Here is a 20,712-nt window from a genome sequence, read left to right as displayed (position 1 = left end):
CTTTTCGGTAATTTTGCTAACCATATTATACGTACTTCCAATATGAAACGCAATCGACTTTAAATTGAAACCTGCAAATTTGTTGCGAAATTTAAATTTTGTACTCTATTAATACTCCTGTACAAAATACGAGCACAATAATTAACACCAACAAAACTTCAATTCGTCATTTTATCTTACCTACCTTGCTACGTAGCATTTAAGACAATACCCTCCAATCGAAATGCTAATTTACCACCGTTCCACTATAAACACAAGTACATAAACACTATGAAGGTGCTGCGTCAGTCTTACTCCTTGATTAATGCCAGTTCAGCCTATGTCGTGTCCACGAAATTGAATCCTGCAGGATAGTGTGTTAACGATCGAAAAGTGTGCTACCATGCTTAGAAAAAGTGTGCAGATTGGCGTAGTGAAATTAATTTATATAATATGTAAAGTATAGGAAATTAATCTGTAAAATGATGCAACAGAAACATTTATGAATACGTTAAATACATGTTATTTTGTTAATGAAATAGGTTTTTTGTAAATTATTTTTAACTATATATAACGATATAGTTACCCAAAATATATTCGATAACTTTTCTTCATTTTAGTTGTAAAAATTGAGTAGAGAAAAAAAGGTTTTAAAGATAGAGCATTATTGCTTGAAACATTTTAGTGTCTAGTACAAAATATTACCTAAGTAGAGTTTTTCGCGTGCATATTTAAAGTCTATTTAAAATAAGTATAATAACATTATGTTAACTGTTAACATAACACAATCACGTACAGTGGTGACATAATAGTAGCAATTAGTCCTGTTTAACCGTCGGAAAATGGTGACGATTACAAAAAACATTTAAACACCAATTATTAATGCTCATTATTTGTTACCGCGATTTATTTGCGCATTTCGCTCGTTAAAACTTTTGTGCGGTAATTAGGGATAATTTTATAAGCAACTAGCAGTCCGCCCCGGCTTCGCCCGTGGTACATATTTACGTTTTCTCTACATAAGAACAATCCTCGTACTTCAAGGAATATAATAAAAAAAGAATTAACGAAATCGGTTCAGCCGTTCTCAAGTTATGCGCTTACCAACACATATTTTGGGATTCATTTTTATATTATACTAGCAGTCCGCCCCGGCTTCGCCCTTGGTACCTATTTACGATTTCTCTACATAAAAACCATCCTCGTACTTCAAGGAATATAATAAAAAAAGAATTATCGAAATCGGTTCAGCCGTTCTCGAGTTATGCGCTTACCAACACATTTTGCGATTCATTTTTATATATAAGACTAGCGGTCCGCCCCGGCTTCGCCCGTGGTACATGTTTACGTTTTCTCTACATAAGAACCATCCTCGTACTTCAAGGAATATAATAAAAAAAGAATTATCGAAATCGGTTCAGCCGTTCTCGAGTTATGCGCTTACCAACACATTTTGCGATTCATTTTTATATATAAGAAGATTATGTAACTGTATAAAGGGATAATACAAATCATTGATAGCCTGTTTAGCAATTTTTGACGTATATTTTCGTAAATTATTTGCAACTGACCAATAAGCTAAGCGAACATATCAAGTACTTACTACACTTGTGAAACTTGCTATCTCATAGTCATACATTTTTCCACTAAACCCATTTTTAATCTTGGTTAAAATATCTCTTAAGGATTGAAAACGGGTACAAACAGAACTAATTTGTTTGAAACGACACAAACACTTTATACACCAACCATCGCCAAGCTTTACCTACTTACGTGAAAAAAGCACAAAAAATACGCAACATAAATCAAACATTCAGCAAAAAATAAAAGTACGATTTGTACATTCGCAAATCCGTCGAGTTGAGATAACTTATCTTCCCCTTGGAGGCGTAAACTTTGTCACCTGCTTCCCTTCGCTAGGGTGTTATAGTTTTACGTGTTCTTTGAAACATAGGAATTGAGTAGTTTGGCCCTATTTTTGGGATGAAGCTAGAATAAAAGGAACGACTAAGAAGTAACTTTTTATTGTAGAGTCAATGTTAAGTTAATACAGCTCTACTAAAGTAAAAATATTGATTATTAGCTGTGCTCCGCGGTTACGTCCGCATTGCTCCGCTCCTGATGCTCTTAGCGGGATGATGTATAGCCTATTAAGCCTTCCTCGATAAATGGGCTATCTCTAACACCAGAAGATTTTTTCAAATCGGACCAGTAGTTCCTGAGATTAGATTTTTCGATACATTTTTCCTATGAAAATATATCGAAGCCACGGGGGTGAAACAGGGCGGAGCAGCTAGTGATAAAATATTTCTAATATATTAGGTACTTAACAACAACGCAAAGACTTCATTAGATATCTAATTTTAACAAGTTAATAAATAGAATACAATGCTAACAATACCCACATTCGCAAAGCTTTCTTTGCTAGTAAAATAGTTGAGTTAAATCTTAATGAGATACGTAAGCAATTCCACAGAACAGTGCGACCAATTTAGCGTCCCTCCAATTTATTGAGTGGGGAGGGTCCGACAATCCTCCATCGTAAGATGTTTTATACGATATAAGTTCAGTGAGTCCTCTGTAGCTTAGTGTGAGGTTATGTTTTGTTTGAGTTATGCAGTGTTTGATTAAGTGTACAGTTGTAGACATTTATTTAAAACTTTAAATGTTACTATTATTGTTTTTAATATAATCTCTAAACATTTGGAAGGCAATGAAAATATGCTTGCTTCATTTAGGAACAACGAATGCGCTAATTATTGCATTATTTTTAATTTAAACTGCATATATTATTTAAATTCTTTAAAATTAAAATATGTTTTTTATACGGAATAAACATATTAATCTATGCAATTTTTATGTAGCATTTAACATTACGTAAAGAATAGAGCCAATTAGTTCGTTTTTGTACAACCGAATACAATTAATTCAAAATAATATAATCCTAAACACTATAATTTCAAAGCAAACTTCAATAAAATAACTATTCTGAGAACTATTAAACTAAACCGCTAAAATATAAATTCCTAATAGTGAGGCTGAGTGCTTTACGCCATACTTTAATTGCAATAGAAGTTAGTAGCTTGAACGTAGAGTTAATATAAAAGAGATTATGTTAGTTTTGAGTGATTTTTTTTTATATAATACTAGCTAGCCCGCGGCTTCGCCCGCGTTTTCAAAGAAAAACCCGCATCGTTCCCATTCCCGTGAGATTTCCGGGATAAATCTATCCTATGTGTTAATCCAAATTACCCTCTATATGTATGCTAAAGTTCATTGTAATCGGTTCAGTAGTATTTGCGTGAAAGAGTAACAAACATACACACCTATAAATACGCATAGATCCATCCTCACAAACTTTTACATTTATAATATTAGTAGGACTTACAAAACTTCATATTATAAACACAGTTTAGCTTAAAAAAGTTTAACTTTTATATTAAAAGTTACAATTCATTTTCATTTCGTCTCCTAAAAATATACCAAAACATCTCAAAGGCCAAAAGGTACATATTATAATATTATTCCAATCAAATCACGGATATTGTTAGTTTCCCCACATTGCTATCGTCTATCGTTTTATTGCTTCTATCGTTAAAGGGAGAAAAACATACAAGTGTTCAACGTATGATAAGAAGCATGTGGATTTCATTGAGATTTAGTGTAATTTTGGAGGAACAGGATAAAAAAGGAAAAACGTATTGCGTAAGAATGTTTTTGTTTTATGCTGTGGATAGAGATAACTTTGACAAAATAAAGCCTTTTAACATAAAAGTTAGTAGGATTATGAATCTATACTAATATTATAAAGCTGAAGAGTTTGTTTGTTTGAACGCTCTAATCTCAGGAACTGCTGGTCCGGTTTGAAAAATTATTTCGGTGTTAGATAGCCTCATCGAGGAAGGCTATAGGCTATATATCATCACGCTAAGACCAATAGGAGTGGAGCCACGCGGGTGAAATCGCGAAGCGCAGCTAAAAGGCTCTGTCTTCATGAATAGCAAAAAAAAACCGGCCAAGTGCGAGTCGGGCTCGCGCACAAAGGGTTCCGTAGCAGCAAATATAATAAATTACAGTTAAATCAACCTATCTCAAAAACTATAAGAGATACTTTGATCAAACCAAAAATCGTTGAAAGAGTTAATTAGCATGCATCACCTCTATTTTTTTTAGAATTTTATACCCCGTAGTTATAAAAATAGAGGGGGGGGGACATACTTTTTACGACTTTGAGAGCTGATATCTCAAAAACCGTTCACTTTAAGAAAAATGTTTTTTAGAAAACTTTATATCATTTTAAAAGACCTTTCCATTGATACCCCACACGGGTATGTACATCGAAAAAAAAAATTTCATCCCTCAGTTACATGTATGGGGGGCCCCACCCCCAATTCTTTTTTTTACTATTTAGTGTCATATTTTTGTAGCGGTTCATACAACACATATTCCCATCAAATTTCATCACTGTAGTACTTATAGTTTCCGAGTAAATCGGCTGTGACAGACGGACAGACGGACAGACGGACAGACGGACATGACGAAACTATAAGGGTTCCGTTTTTGCCATTTTGGCTACGGAACCCTAAAAACTCAGTGTTAACATTTATTTTACATTCTCATCAGTAAAAAATTTTAAACATGATTTAAATCATTAGCAAGTTATGATATTATATCTTTGAAATAACGCATATTATGTTAATTGAAGTGAAACTTCTTTATCGGGGGTGGACAAAAATTTTGTGAGACATTTTTGCGTTACGTTACGCCGCGCGCGTGACATTTTTGCGTTACGCCGTACTCGTGACTATATACATGTTATATTAAAGTGATCAGCAAAATCAAAGGGTTTGTTTTAATTCTAATTCCAGTGAATTTATAAAAATTAAATAAGTAATTACATCTATTTTTCTAATACTTAGGTGTAATAATGGTATTTATTTTTCTAAGTTATTTATGATTAACCTCACTTTTTGATTGTATTTTTCAATACACTAACACGTGGGTGGAATTATGGTATCTATTTAATTTAATAATTTATATAATATAATATATATAATTATATTATTTATATATTATATATATATTTATAAATTATTTATATAATTATAATATAATATATAATTTATAATTTAATTGTGGTATTTATTTTTCTAAAATTGTATTTAAAGTTAACCTCAGTTTTTGATTGAATTTTTTAAAACATTAATAAATCTATGACTCACGTTAACACGTGTTTGCTTGATTGGTGTTCATATATGATTTTGTGAATTCAATATTTATAAGAATAAACCTCAAACTCTTTATGTCCAATCAAAATATGCATGTGCTTTGTTTCTAAGAATTACAAAAGACCCTAAACTTTGATTACTTTTACGATAATAGCCATTGACTATTATACTGTGCCAGATGTGGATACAGTTACCTATTCAAATTGTTTACAATACAGCTGAGCCGGTCGTTCTACAGATATAATTCTCCAAAAATATTAACCAAATGTGGTAGCTTAATGCGGTATGTCGTAGTAAACAATGCCGTAAAAACCAATGTTTTCGATAAGGCGGTCATATAACATTCAGCAAGGACCTTTCATTTTGGTCAATTTAACCGGTATTTTGTTATAAACGATGTCGCCATAAACGGTTTTGACTGTATTTAAATAGGTAGCGAGGAGCGAAGCGACGAGCGTGTTAGACTAACGTATTTCTGTAATATTGTATACAAGCTGTGCCGCGCGGTTTCACCCGCGTGGCTATGCTCCTGTTGGTCTTAGTTACGAAGTAACTATTCTCTAATCTGTAGTCTTAGCGTGATAATATATAGCCTATATTACTCGTGGATAATGTAGCTTTCGAATGGTGAAAGAATTTTTAAAATCGGTCCAGTAGTTTATGAGCCTATTCATTACAATCAATCAAACAAACAAACAAACAAAGTTTTCCTCTTTATAATATTAGTGTAGATAGTAAATTATTTTTTGAAAAATAAGGTCATAAAGAAGTTTCACTTCTTACGTGTGTACTCTAGTACACGCACACATTTTTTTTTCATACACTCACTTTCATACACAAACATTATTACTATGAAAATGTATCGAATCCACGACCCTCACTTTTGTCCTAACCACTGGATATATCAATAAAAATCAGAACGGAAATCTGTCCTCCCCTATGTAAAGTATATAATCGGATAAAAGCAATACATTCAATTAAATGGTTTAGGCTTAGCCCGGACTCGAACCGGCATAAGACGGTTTTTCAATACTATATTAACAGTATCGGTTTTCATTTAGGGATGTTGTGTAGAGCAAGCTAAGATATTTTAGCGATGTGGATTTGTGATATTATGCTAGTGGAGTTTTAACTCTATTTATAAGAATGAAGAAGCATATAACATTAATTATAACAATATTTATAATAAGAAAGGGACAAATAAGTGATAACACTATCAGCAAATCATGTTTATATTATGTTAATACATGGGGAAATGTTTAAAGTACCTAATGTGTGAGGATGCTCTGTTTTTATAATTATTTTCTCGATTTTAAACAAGATAACCATAAATAGGTAGCGATATTTCCAGAGCCGTGAATTCGAAAATAATGACTAAAACTTTTTCAATCTAATCATAGCTTACATTTTTTAGCGATTCAATTTATTATAATAAAAATAATTAAAAAAAAAAATGTGCATTAAAATGTGTTCACAGTCACATAAAAATATTTTAGCTTTCAGTGTTTAGAAGCTTTAATACAGAAGAGGGTTCTAGGATAGGATTAGACGCCCTTATCCGAGTTCTAAGAGTGAGGGACTTAATTGTAACAATCGTGTTCAAGATTATTGTTATTGAGTGCTAAAATGAACATTAACCCTGTAACTTAAGAGCTATTATTGCATGTGCGGTAGAGGTACTAACAGTTTTAAATGGAAATGAAAATTATTTCAATGCGTAGAACTAAACATGACGTCAGAACGGGATTTATAAATATTTTATCTAAATCCATACTAATATTATAAATGCGAAAGTAACTCTGTCTGTCTTTCTGTTACTCAATCACGCCTAAACTACTGAACCAATTTGCATGAAATTTGGTATGGAGATATTTTGATCCCGAGAAAGGACATAGGCTACCTTTTATTGCGAAATATGTACCACGGGCGAAGCCGGGGCGGACCACTAGTTATAAATAAAAATGAGATTTTTATTAAATGCGATTTTTATTTATTTCTACTAATTTTCGATACTTAATAGATGGAGATTAATTTCCGAAAAGAAATACGAATTATTTTGAATATGACTTTAGAAATAAACCAAATTTTGCTCATTCAGTACAAAGTTAACAAATAAGATGAGTCGAAATAATGCAAAGCGTCTGGATCGGACCCAAAAAGTACTTACGTAAATTTACATAAAGGGTAAGTTTCCATTCGTCATTACTTTATATGTTAAACTAGCTGCGTGCCCCGACTTCAACTGGTTTTTTTTTTGTAAAGTTTCACATTATGCCAAATATTGGTACATTTTAATATTATTTTATTCCTAGTAGGAACTAATAAATATTTTCAAATAGGTAACTGTGCGTTTTTTATTCCTTTTTAAAATTTAATTCAGAAGAGAAAAAGCTTAAAAAGCCCTTAATAATGGTCAGAAGTAGACAAAATTAAAAAAAGACTAAACGTAAAGCACGATCTTTCAAATATAAAAAATCATCGAATTCGGTTCACCCAGTCGAAAGTTGTGTTGTAAGAAACACAAGAAAATATAGTCGAATTGAGGATCCTCCTTTTTTGAAGTCGGCTGAAAACAGTTTATCATTTACGAGAAAATCATGTTAGTTTTCATACTGCGTAAAGAAACACGTATTAGTTGCGTCATTAACGATAAATAACTTGACGTAAGTAAGTTACGGGCTATGACGAAGTGTTTCAACTATTTCCATTAACGAAGTACGTTAAGTTGCGAATAAGTTATGAGTTAAGTATTGATGGGTCAGTGGTTGTAGCAATATATTTGTCAATACCTTTGTTGAGAATTTAATTTATAATGTGCTTTCCGCCCGCGGCTTCGCCCGCGTTTTCAGAGAACAACCCGCATAGTTTCCATTCGTGGGATTTCTGGGATAAAAACTATTCGTTGTATATATGTGATTATCCAAGTTACCCTCTAAGTGTGTACCAAATTCCTTGAAATTCAGTTTAGCTGTTTTTGAACAACAAACATACGAACATACGAACCTTCACATTTGTCATAATATTAGTAATTTATTTAACGTTTCATAATACTTCGTGCAAATCTGTTGAGCTCTTGCAGCATTATTAGAAACAAACTTAAAATATAATATTATAAGAAATAAATAAACAGAATTTTTATCATAGAACTAAACAGGCGCCATGAATTCTGTCCCTTTCTTTGTCATAGGCATAGAATAAATTAGTATGGGGCAGATGCTAAACATCAGCTGTTTCACTGATCGATTTTCTCTACTGGTAATAATCATTTTATAGTGACCAATCGAAACTTTTAATTTTCTATGATAAGTCTATAATAAATTATAGAAATGAATGTATATAAGGATTACATAGAGATATCCGTTTGGTTTTCAGACGAGTAGTTAGTGAAAATGATTTTATGAAGTTTCGTTGCATATTATGCCTCTTAATCCCCCAATAAAGCTATAATCTTTGCGCTCGATTGAAAAAAAGTAGTCAAACGCCACAGACCAAGTAAAAATAATAATAAAGGACAAAATTATCTCATTTTTCCTTCGAGCGCGCGTAAAGTTATTCTTTACCTAACCAGATTGAAAAATTAATGAAGTGTGCTACATTCGTTTCAATGACAACCAATTTAATATCGTATCACTCGCCAATAAAGTTCAAATTAGCCTAGTCTAATTCATAGTTCCTGTCCCTTGAGGGTAGTTCGATATTCTGCTTTATTACCTATGATATAGGGTTTCCATTTGTGCACTCTATGTGTACTGAACCCCTTACAATGACGCGTAAAGCAACAGATTTATAATGTCGGATCGATGTGTCTTTCAGACACTCAACAATACAGTTTTATACATTACTAGCTTCAGCTCGGTTTCATGCTATTCCGAGGTATAATTTATCTCTTTGCAATATTACAGCCAGATCCATTCAGCCGTTCTATTTCAAAAACCTTTAAATTGTATCACAAAACAAGGGATAATACTGTAAACCAACCCATTTTGTTCAATTTCACTTGTGATTATGTCAAAAATAGTAATTGAAATTTAAATATTACAGTACAGGTCGCTACTTTAGTTCCAATAAAAATTGATTAAAATTAAACATAATTGCACTCAAATCGATTGATTTATTATAGAGCTCCAATACAGATAAACACACTTAACACATACGAGCCCTCAAATACATACGTTCCCAAATACTACAAAATACTAATATGAAACTATATCTTCATATCTATTTACTTAACAAATGTTCCCGTCCGAGAAGCGAGGTAGTTCAATTAGTTACAAACAAACATACAAACAAATGTCTCAATTAAAACGCGGGCTGCTAATGAGATTATTTTAATTAAAACTACCGAAAGACGGCGAATACTAGGTGTAAGTACTGGTTACAAAATGCTATTACACAGACGTTAAGGTTTATCAAAAATGGATGAAAGTTTTTATATAGTGGGGCGTTTATGGTCTAAAAACGAAGTGATAATTAATAATATATATAAAAATGAATCGCAAAATGTGTTGGTAAGCGCATAACTCGAGAACGGCTGAACCGATTTCGATAATTCTTTTTTTATTATATTCCTTGAAGTACGAGGATGGTTCTTATGTAGAGAAAACGTAAACATGTACCACGGGCGAAGCCGGGGCGGACCGCTAGTTAATAATAATTATGTAGGTACTATTTCGTCGTAAATTTAAGGGTGTGTCTATTAAAATGTAAGGATTTTGTGCTATAAACAAATGATTGGTCTACGTCGACTAAAAACTTAAAACGTAAGCTATTTTGTCATCCCTTCAAAGAATAACGAAGCCGGGGAGAAAATTCAGAATCGGTTCAGTAACTTATAAGCTTCTTTTGTAAAAGCAAATAAAAACAAAATCCTCTTTAAATTATTAATATATAGAGCTAGATAGAGTTGATAGAGTTCTATCTCTATCACACCATTTTTACCATAGCGTTACAGTTAGCGTACCATATAGTTGAATTTATGGATCGTCATAACATAAATTGATGATATTTTCGTTGCATACGCAAACATTTATTTATTCAATTAGACTTCTTCTACAAGAACTTTTGAATCATCATACTATAGGTTAATATATGGTTAATATTTACCATTTACCGGTTTGTATAGAACTTGTTACATGGAAGAGCCGGAAAGAAAATTTGTCTCATGGCCACATAACCAGTACTGCTCATTGACGATTGTCTTTAGTTATCTACTCAAGAACAAGAACAGTGTTAGCGTCTATAAACACACGTAGATGGCGTGTTTCGCGGTAAAATGTCGGATTTTATTGCCGCCCTGTTCTCTAGCTATTTGTCTATTGCACTGAGCTTCACGATGCCGCGAAGAAGAGATATTAGCGGGAATTGCTAATGATGACACATTTGTATGTTTCATTAGGAGTTCATAGTCATTGAAAACCAAATGTTAGAATTTCTAAGTTAGGGTTAAAACCCAAATCTGTTAGGTTAGAAGTCACTTGAGTTACTCAGTTAATATGAGAAAAGTGGCAAAAATGAGCTACTATTTTACCGTGTTTTAATTTTATGTGTAAAACTATAAACTAGCTGTTATCTATGACCTTTATTTTGACATGATAAAATTATAACATTCGCGTAGATTTTACAAAGCACTATCTACGTTATGTCACGAACAAAGCCACAGGAAATACTAGCATTTCCGCCGTGTTTGTATAAAGGTCTAAGTATATACTCATGCAAAAGTTATGATCATGTTTGACGACTTAATTCCGTAACCAAACCGCCTGCCTCTACAACTCGCACCACAACCAACCATTCGTTTACAGAACGTTTTATCGCATGCAAAAACTGAATTCTCATCCAATACGGAGTACAGTGGAGGCTTTCATCGTTCTGTTAATAGAATAGTTAATGGTTACTGCAAACCCTGATGAACAGTGTGCGTGTGCTCACAGTTTTGGTCTAACTGTTGACTACATGTGGGATGGCATTTTTTGGTTTTGTTTAGAGGTTAATTGAATTTGTGTTTTATGGTTGAAGTGTTAAAGGTCATTATAGCTCTGTGGTTAGTCCTTTAATTTTTATTGGAACCGGTTTTGAATTTAGATTTTTTTCTTATTGTGGCATATTAATTTCAAGAATGATTAGATAAATATACAGTACAATAAAAAAAACATATTATGTTTATTCAACTTCAAGCAATTACAAGTAAATTTTAGTGTATTAACAAATTCTTTTTTTATTGTTTCAGTGGAAATCGAGATGGGGAGTGGTAACAAAACTGTCACCAGCTGCAGGTATGTCGTTAATAATGTACATTATAATTTATAATATTTTCTCTAACGTTTTAAACAGACTTGCTCTACATAATTCGGAAAATATTATACAATAATATAGAAATGTCTAGTTAATGTAGTAGCTATTACAAACAGCCCGCTGTTTGTAATTTTTCAAACTTTATTTATATTTTTCAGGCTCAGTTCATAGAGCTTTTAGGCATTTCACATTATTCGTTTATGATTGTGATATATTATTATATGGCAAATATTTCATTGTAAACGTTCTGGTGTAATTATCTTAAATATGTAAATATTTCATTTTTCTTTCAGTGGGCTATCTTGTAACACAATCCGAATCGACATGAAGCTTAACATGAAAGCTATTCTTGTCGCGATATCGAAAAAAACATGTTAGTGAACTTAGCAGATCATTTTTAGCAGATCAAAAAAAAATGTGAGTTCTTATCGCGTGCAGTTGAGTTCTACAGTTCCTGATACTTTTTAGAAATACTCGCGTAAAATGAAACACTAGAAAATGTATTTATGTCATATTTCATCACGCCGTAGCACCATGCCGTAGCAGCATGCCGTAGCATCATGCCGTAGCATCACGCCGTAGCATCACGCCTTAGTATCATGCCGTAGCATCATGCCGTAGCTTCATGCCATAGCATCATGCCGTAGCATCATGCCGTAGCATCATGCCATAGCATCATGCCGTAGCATCATGCCGTAGCATCATGCCGAAGTATCACGCCGTAGCATCATGCCGTAGCATCATGCCGTAGCATCATGCCGTAGCATCATGCCGAAGTATCACGCCGTAGCATTACGCCGCAGCATCACGCCGTAGCATCACACCGTAGCATCATGCCGTAGCATCACGCCGTAGCATCATGCCGTAGCATCATGCCGTAGCAGCACATCGTAGCATCACACCGTAGCATCACACCGTAGCATCACGCCGTAGCATCACAGCGTAGCATCACAGCGTAGCATCACGCTGTAACACATGCCGTAGCATTACGCCGTAGCATCACGCCGTAGCATTACGCCGTAGCATCACGCCGTAGCATCACGTCGTAGCATCACGTCGTAGCATCACGTCGTAGCATTACGTCTTAGCATCGCGTTAAGCCGGGTCCAGGTCGGGTTTTTTCAAATGTCGTTTGTTAAGGTAAAAACGCCAGAACTATTTCTAAAAAGTATCAGGAACTGTAGAACTCAACTGCACGCGATAAGAACTCACATTTTTTTTTTGATCTGCTAAAAATGATCTGCTAAGTTCACTAACATGAAAAAAACCCTACAATATCAAAAAAAATGTTGTGTGGTTTTATGAAACCCCGGTAAAAGTGAAACTGTTCGAACGGTTCCGAACACTGCTTTGTGTAGCGCATGTCGCGTGTCGGTCAGTAGGTATACCTACTCGGCAGCCGCGATACACGCGACATGCGCTACACAGACCAAAAAGTTTGAGACGATGTAATAAAAGTTTCACTTTAATATGCAAACCCCGTTCAGGTTTATTGTTCAACTTTTTAACAGCTCATTCGAAAGCGCATAAAGGAACGGATTATTCATTATTTTGTCATAAAATTAATTGTACAAGTAATAAATTGTAGTTTTTTGATAAAGTCTACACAACATTAATTGGAGGCCTACATTTATGGAACATTAAGTGTTCCGTGTACGATCGCGAGATTGAGGGTAGATATGAAAAAGCGGGTGCAAGTTATAAGCGGTAGCGGGTATGGATTTATATTGGTTGGCTTAACTGGTTGACTGATTGATTCTATTTCATAGTTGATTGGTTTTTTTAAGGTCAAGAGAGGTAAGTAAATTTGCGTATATTGTAAAATTATTATAGCACGTGAAAATTAAGGTGGTAAAATGAAGCACTAATTTATAAAACACATGTTTCTTATAAAAATAAAATAGTTTTAAATTTAAAGTCATTTTTTTGTGATTTGTTGAAAGTTCACGATAAGAAAACATCATAGTATTTGAATTATTTAATGAAATACCCAAGAAATAGTTATCGGTTATGTTTTAAAAGTAAATTAAAATAAATTGAAAGGAAAAAAATAAAAATACTTGCAAGGAAACAAATAAAAATATTACTTTCTAAATTACTTACACCGCTTATACCTTAACAGGTAGAAAATAATAGTTCACGGCGAGCTTTCGCTAAGCTTTTGTTCCTTTTCCTTGAAATATTTCCCTCCTGTAAGAATTTTGTTATGCATTAAAATGGCGTAAAGTCCGGATAATTTAATCTCAAAATGTTGGGCTATTTCTTAATAGCATTTTAAAGAAAATATTACTTAATATTTGAGTAGGTTTGCACGTTTGATGAAAACTAATTAATGTAATTACATCCATTTCACATATCTATCGAAGCTAATCTGCTTGACTTTTTTGTTTTTCCACAATAATCTATATTCTATACTGATATTATCTATAATATAATATTTGAGTTTGTTTGTTTGTTTGAACGAGCTAATCTCGGTAGCTATAGGTCCGATTTGAAAAATTATTTCGGTGTTTAAAAGCCCATTTATCGAAGAAGGCTATATTATAATATCATCACGCTAAGACCAACAGGAGCGGAGCAACGCGGGTGAAAACGTGGGCGCAGCTAAATCCTATACTACTAATATTATAAATGCGAAAGTTTGTGAGGATGTGTAGTGTGTGTTTGCTACTCTTTCACGCAAATACTACTGAACTGATTACAATGAAATTTAGCACACATATAGAGGGTAACTTTTTTTTTGACCGGACTTTGCCGGTTTTTCTTTGAAAACGCGGGCGAAGCCGTGGGCGGAAAGCTAGTCTTATAACAATTATTTACAAATACTTATATAATAATATGCAAACTGCATAGTGAACAATTTCATCAAATGTAATAAAATACCAGTAGCTGTATAAATACGTGTGGGTATTATAATATTTTATTTCATTCGCGTGTCTCGTTTATGTCTTTCCTTTTTAATCCTAAAATGAAACTATTATTTCCATTGAATAATTAAGCATATTATTTTGAATTCTGAATTCCTAAGTTTAAAATATATGGACGTACCTAATTTATTTCTTTAAATAGCAAAATTACAATGTAAACATGGTACATAACAATACATCAAAAAATTATTCACAATTATGTTGTAAAATTTAATAGAAAAATTAACTGTTTAAAATATATTACTTGATCCAACCAGAACCTTATCTCAATAATTTATTACTGAGAAAGTTGAATTTGGATTTCGTGCAAATTTATTACAGTTAAATAATGAAGTTACCCAACTTTTATAATTATGCTTTTTATATGAAAATTTTTAAACATTCCCTAATTAGAGTCATAAATTTTATTATTATTCCTGCAATTTTACAGATTAAAAATGATGTAAAGCCAATGTTTTTTACTATAAAAATAATAAGCAGAATCGTCTTTTAATACTTTTCGATACACGCCTTCAATAAGCATACTTAATCTTGAATAAAATTCATTCTAAATCCTACTAATATTATAAATGCGAAAGTTTGTGAGGATGGATGTGTATGTGTATGTTTGTTACTATTTCACGCAAATACTACTGAACCGATTACAATGAAATTTAGCACAAATATAGAAGGTAATTTGGATTAACATATAGGATAAGTTTTATCCCGGAAATGCCATGGGAACGGGAACTATGTGGGTTTTTCTTCGAAAACGCGGGCGAAGCCGCGGGCGGAAAGCTAGTATACAAGGACAGACTAAATAACCTTTTAACTACATATTTACGCGCTTTATAAAAACGATATTCTTAATATTGTACAAATTCTTCATCATACAGTAAACATTTTCAACTAAAATTAACTCGCAAACAAATCATATTCACCAACACTACATAGTGTTTAATTAAATTCTCAATTAGAGAATGCAAAACAGTAGAGACAGTAAACAACACAATACAAGCGGAATCAATAATTGATAAAGCAAGTAGGCCAATTTCTTTCTCTGCTGGAGTTTGTGCCGTGTATGCGACACGCTCATAAATAACCCGAACAAATTAAAAACTACGAGGCATGCTATTGCACATGTAGTGGGACCATGATTTTCTATTGTGCAATATTATAATAAAAATATAGTTTTCTTTAAACATTTTTTTAATGCATGTTGGAATTAATATTTTATAAACTAAACATAACTTAACTAAAATACCCTACATAGATCATAGATAAGTAAATAAATACATTTAATTAATCTAACGAGTGGAATGATTGCTTTAAAAAGCTTTAAATTTGAACAGTAAGATGTCGTGAATTAGGTAGAATCTTAATAGAATGAAAGTATATAATTAAATCTGTAATAGACAACACTGAACATTTAGTGTAACTTCCTATCTTTTACAAATAACAGTATTATATCGTAAGAATAAGATAAGCAACTGATTATTATACTATCATAGGAAACATAATTATTTAGGCACACATTGTAATCAAATATTATAACAGCAACGTTATTTTCTTTGCCATTCATAATATTATATTGAATCACAATCCCAATCTAAAACCAAATTCATAGTCACTACACGCAATCACACAACACTATAATGTAAAATAAAGTTCCCAATAGCAAGTTCCGTGTCCCGCCCGCCCCGGGGACCGCCACGAATTAATGCAAATCACTTCTTTGCTTTCCTGTTGTTTAAGAAACGTTTCTGTTCAAACTTACAACAATAGAGACGTTTAAACAATGTTGTGGAATGTTGTTTTGTGAATTATTGAGTCTATAGTTGTAGTGGTTTAAAGATTTGTGATTTGGTTCAAACTCTATAATGTAGAGCGCAGTGGTGGAAAATATGGTATTTGAAAAGGATTATATCCAATCGAGATATTATCGTCAATATTGTTATTAATACAATTTATACAAAATACTAGCGGTCCGCCCCGGCTTCGCCCGTGGTACCTACATGTTTACGTTTTTTTTCAGAACCATCCTCGTACTTCAAGGAATAGATTCCGCAGCGCACGCGATGACAGAATTTTTTATTAAGAAATTTTTTACACCTTGGGTTACATTATTGCATCTTTGGTAAGGATCTCTAATTTTTTTGAAAATGCAATATAGCAATAATGCAATATAGTGAAAGAATTTTTGAAATCGGTCCAGTAGTTTATGCGTGAAATCCAATATATACATACATACATAATTACAAACCTTTCCTCTTTATAATATTAGTATAGATAGTGTAACTATACGTATTGTAGTATATATAGTAATATCGATACACGAAGTAGTAATTGAAGTATATTCAGACAATTTAAGTCGTGTTTTTTGCCCGTAATAAATTAAGAAAAATAGCTGAATCATGTCATTTTCCTGTTTCATTTTACGCTATTTACTAAACCGATTTAAAACCCTAAACTACATTAAATCTATCTCGATTTCTGCAGTATCGTAAAGATATTTTAAATTTTTACTTTTTCCTCTACGATTGACAAAGCCAAAAATGGTCTTTCTTAAAATATTCCTTCCCTAAACGTAATATTATAGACGGTGACGTTGTGCAATGTATTATACTTGCATATAATAATTTGAAGGCGAAATATGTCATCTCCATAAAACCCGACGGTTCTGCAGTTATGGCTTCACGAGCAATAGTTCCCCTCTAAGAATTTAAATTACTAATTTTATGGCCCTGAAATCTGTTTAACTTAGAAGTATAGGTTGTAAAATGAAATAAGGGTTATGTTTAAAGCGTAGGTAGCGTTATACGTGAATTCTTGTGCCCTTTGTGGGTGTGCGTATGGGACTGATACAGCTGTTTCACTGAACGATAATAATCTTTTCGGGTTAAGAAGTGTTCAGGCTTAGTTAATTCACACATGAATCGAACCCAGAGTCCAGAGTCCTTCGGTTGAAGGTTCACGTAAACATAATATTTGTATGTTTTGAAAGTATTCTTTGTAAGTAATGTATCGCATTAAAACAATGTACACTAAAATAATAACGAGTAAATATTCGATTTTAAGGATAAACTATACTCAATTGATCTTGAGAATTGTTCGACTGGATTTATTCTAGAGCAACGTACTATTGTAGATATAAGGCAAAGCCTAAAAAGGCTTGAAATACGTACCTCATACTCAAGTCATTTTGCTTCCATTCAATACAATAAAACTACATTTCCATAACATTCGAAAAATATATCGCCAATAATATTTCCATACCAAAAGGAAAACAAAAAAATTACGCGGAAAAAGGTGTTCAATCATTATACAATTTAACAATAAGTAGAAAAACCGTTATTGGTTCCTCTATAAATAAATTTAGCGGCAATAGGAATTATTTTCATGCCCATCTTGTTTTTCCAATTTTCGCGTAATTTGCTTATGAATAAATTTGGTGCCAATTTTGGATACTAGCCTCGTTTGTTTCGAGTGTTTGGTGTAAAAACATTAATTTTGTATTGGCTCCATCGAAATATATTTGGCTTGTTAATACATAATTTATGTTTTTTTCGACATAATTTATGTTTTAAGTTACTTTCGACACATTACATTGTGAATAATATTTTGATTCTGTACCTTAATGTTTGTTGTTTCGGTTATATTACATCACAGCTTTCTTTGCTACAAACACGACGCGCGAAAACATAAAACCCTTTCAAAATAATAGCGCTATTTCGAATCGTTAAAAGCTAATTTTCACAATAAAAACTAATCAAATAGCAATCTACGTGGCGCGCTCTAAAACACCGACAGTTAAATTTACATGAGCTAGTGGTGTGTGTGTACACGAATTATAGGTAACGTGTATGTGTGTGTACACCGACTATGGTAAAGGTAAAACAAATATGTTTTTTGGCAGTGTGTGTAAAATGATGTGGGAATCGGATTTAACTGTAATAGTAAAATATTGATAAAAATTTAGATAAGTAATAAAACATTTTGAATGCTACAGAAATGTAAAGAAACCGTGCAAAAATATTCGTTTATTTCTTTTAATCGACGAAATGTTACGCACGACTCTACATTTCATGGTAGTATAATATTTACTATAGGGTTATAGGGTTTCTTGTTTGTCCTAAATAATTCAAAACATACACATGTTAGGGTGCAACATGGAACACGCGGCAAAATAAATAATTCCCGTCTAGGCTAATCGAAATACATATTTAATCGGATGCCAATATTGCTTTGTTGATTGAGTTATTTTCGTGTGCACTTGCGAATCGGGTTTTTACTAAATTGTATCGGTTTATATCGTTTTTATCAACTGGAATTTATCAAATGCTTTGCATATAAAACGTTTTATTGGCGCCCTTTGTAAACAAACATTTGATACGGTGATCACAATTTATTTTGCATGCTACTTTTTACAACATGTAAAAAGTAATATTTCTCACATTTCATTACTTACTTCTTTTTTAACCGAATTCAAAAATAAGGAAGAGGTTCTTTCGCTTCTTTTATGATTTTTGTTTACAAAGTAACGCAGAATCAGATTTTTTTATTGGTTTTTAATCATATTGGAAACGATAATAAATATACATAGTTGTAACAATTATATTGAATACCTGCAATAACGTATTATTTTTATTAATTCCATAACTTAATAAAATGCTTTATACATCGCAAAAAAGCAAAAATATTATTTCTCAACATCCTCGGACACACGTGCCAACAAACGCGCCAAACTTATTTAGCCGTCAAATTACGCGCCGTCCGGTAGCATCCAGCTGAAACCGGCTCGATCCGGTTCTAAGTTACTGCGCAATATACAAACCGGCTAAGTGCACTACGTCTGGTTCCCGTGACTTGTGTACGGGATTCGGTCCGATTTATTTATTTCGCTTCCCGCTTTATATTGAATGCTATTGTTTTTGTATTGGCTTTTTTCGAACCTGTGGCTTATATTGCTTGGGTTCTAGTTAAAATTGATCGTGCGAGTCGTGAATGTTTTGATGGGGTTGGGACTTGGGACTGACGTTTAAAATAAAATAGACAAAGAAAACATTTATTAATAGGCAATAAATTATTAATAAAGAAATAACAGACAATAATGCAGAATACAAACTGAAAACAGCAACATTTATTCCTTAATTTACAATTTGATTTGTATGCTCTTGTATCACAGTTATGTGAAGAGGCATTAGTTCAGTAATTTATGCTGTCAGATTAACCCACACAGTTGAAATTCTGCTAGAAACTGAAAGCAAAACAAAATATTTGTCAGAATAAAAATGATATTTACGTCAATATATAGAATAATCAGATAAAAATATATAATACGTAGTATCATGAAAGAAGCAAATACATATATAAAACAGTTTAAGTTGGAAGAATGGACATAGACAGGCGAGTTGGTAAGTAGGTTTGTCCTGGAAATTCTCTGAATCTGTTTAGGATTACGCATTATTTGCGTTGCAGATTAGGAATTCTTTGTTTAGGATAACACATGCTCCATAGGGGATTGAAGTCAATTTCTTTACTATATTCAGGATCTATAACTATTTCTTTATTTGGAGTTCAACGAGGCATGTTCCTTTGTGGTTTTATTTTGAAACTACATAACCTGTGCCTTTTATTATGAAAAACAGAGCTTCTAGTGCTTATTATCCATAAAAAATAACTCAAAACAAACTGTTTTCATAGGACGTTCACTTGTTACTCGAATGATCCAGAACATTCCAAGTATCTCCTCACAAAGAGACCACGTGTCGTCGCTTATATAAACAGTTTAAACTAGAAACTTTCCCGTGACATCGCTCGCCGATATCTAGTATCTACGTGTCTTTGGTTGCTCTGTCACGCTCCTCAAATTCCGATGTTCAACCGCGAGTGCTGCAAGTCAAAAGCGGAAGCGATTTTCTATCAAGTTAAAATGAACACACAATTTTTAAATATAAAAGCTAGTGAATGGCCTTAGTTTCGGTATATTCAAAAGAAAAATAATAGAAGTAGCAAATGATATTACCATATTGAAGAAAATTATCATATCGTTATTTTTATTATTTCAATCTAAATCTAAATTGTATTGAAATTTTTAGTTGTAAGAAAAATACAAATCACTTAGAATAAGGAAATGTCTTCTTCTTCTTCTTCTTATCAGCCGTGGGACGTCCACTGCTGGACAAAGGCCTCCCTCAAGGATTTCCAGTACGACCGGTCACCGGCGGCCTGCATCCAGCGGCTCCCTGCCACTCGGACCAGGTCGTCTGTCCATCTTGTGGGAGGTCGTCCCACGCTTCGTCTTCCCG

The 20,712-nt window shown here is 32.9% G+C and overlaps 1 protein-coding gene across 1 annotated transcript in view; it reads left to right on the top strand.

Annotated features, from left to right (window-relative positions):
- LOC149480777 (uncharacterized) overlaps positions 1-20,712 on the top strand; it is a 291,170-nt gene that overhangs the window by 85,421 nt on the left and 185,037 nt on the right. Inside the window, exon 2 of the mRNA XM_089705730.1 lies at positions 11,434-11,479. Within this exon, the coding sequence (XP_089561856.1) occupies positions 11,434-11,479 (46 nt within the window). The remainder of the gene's footprint in view (positions 1-11,433; positions 11,480-20,712) is intronic.

Source organism: Colias philodice, chromosome 17 (genome assembly GCF_061535455.1).
Source record: "Colias philodice isolate Cphi_HAF_F1 chromosome 17, ilColPhil1 Martin Lab GWU primary, whole genome shotgun sequence".
Classification (NCBI taxonomy): domain Eukaryota; kingdom Metazoa; phylum Arthropoda; class Insecta; order Lepidoptera; family Pieridae; genus Colias; species Colias philodice.
Note: the sequence above shows the minus strand (reverse complement) of the source record. Positions and strands in the feature narration are given on the sequence as shown.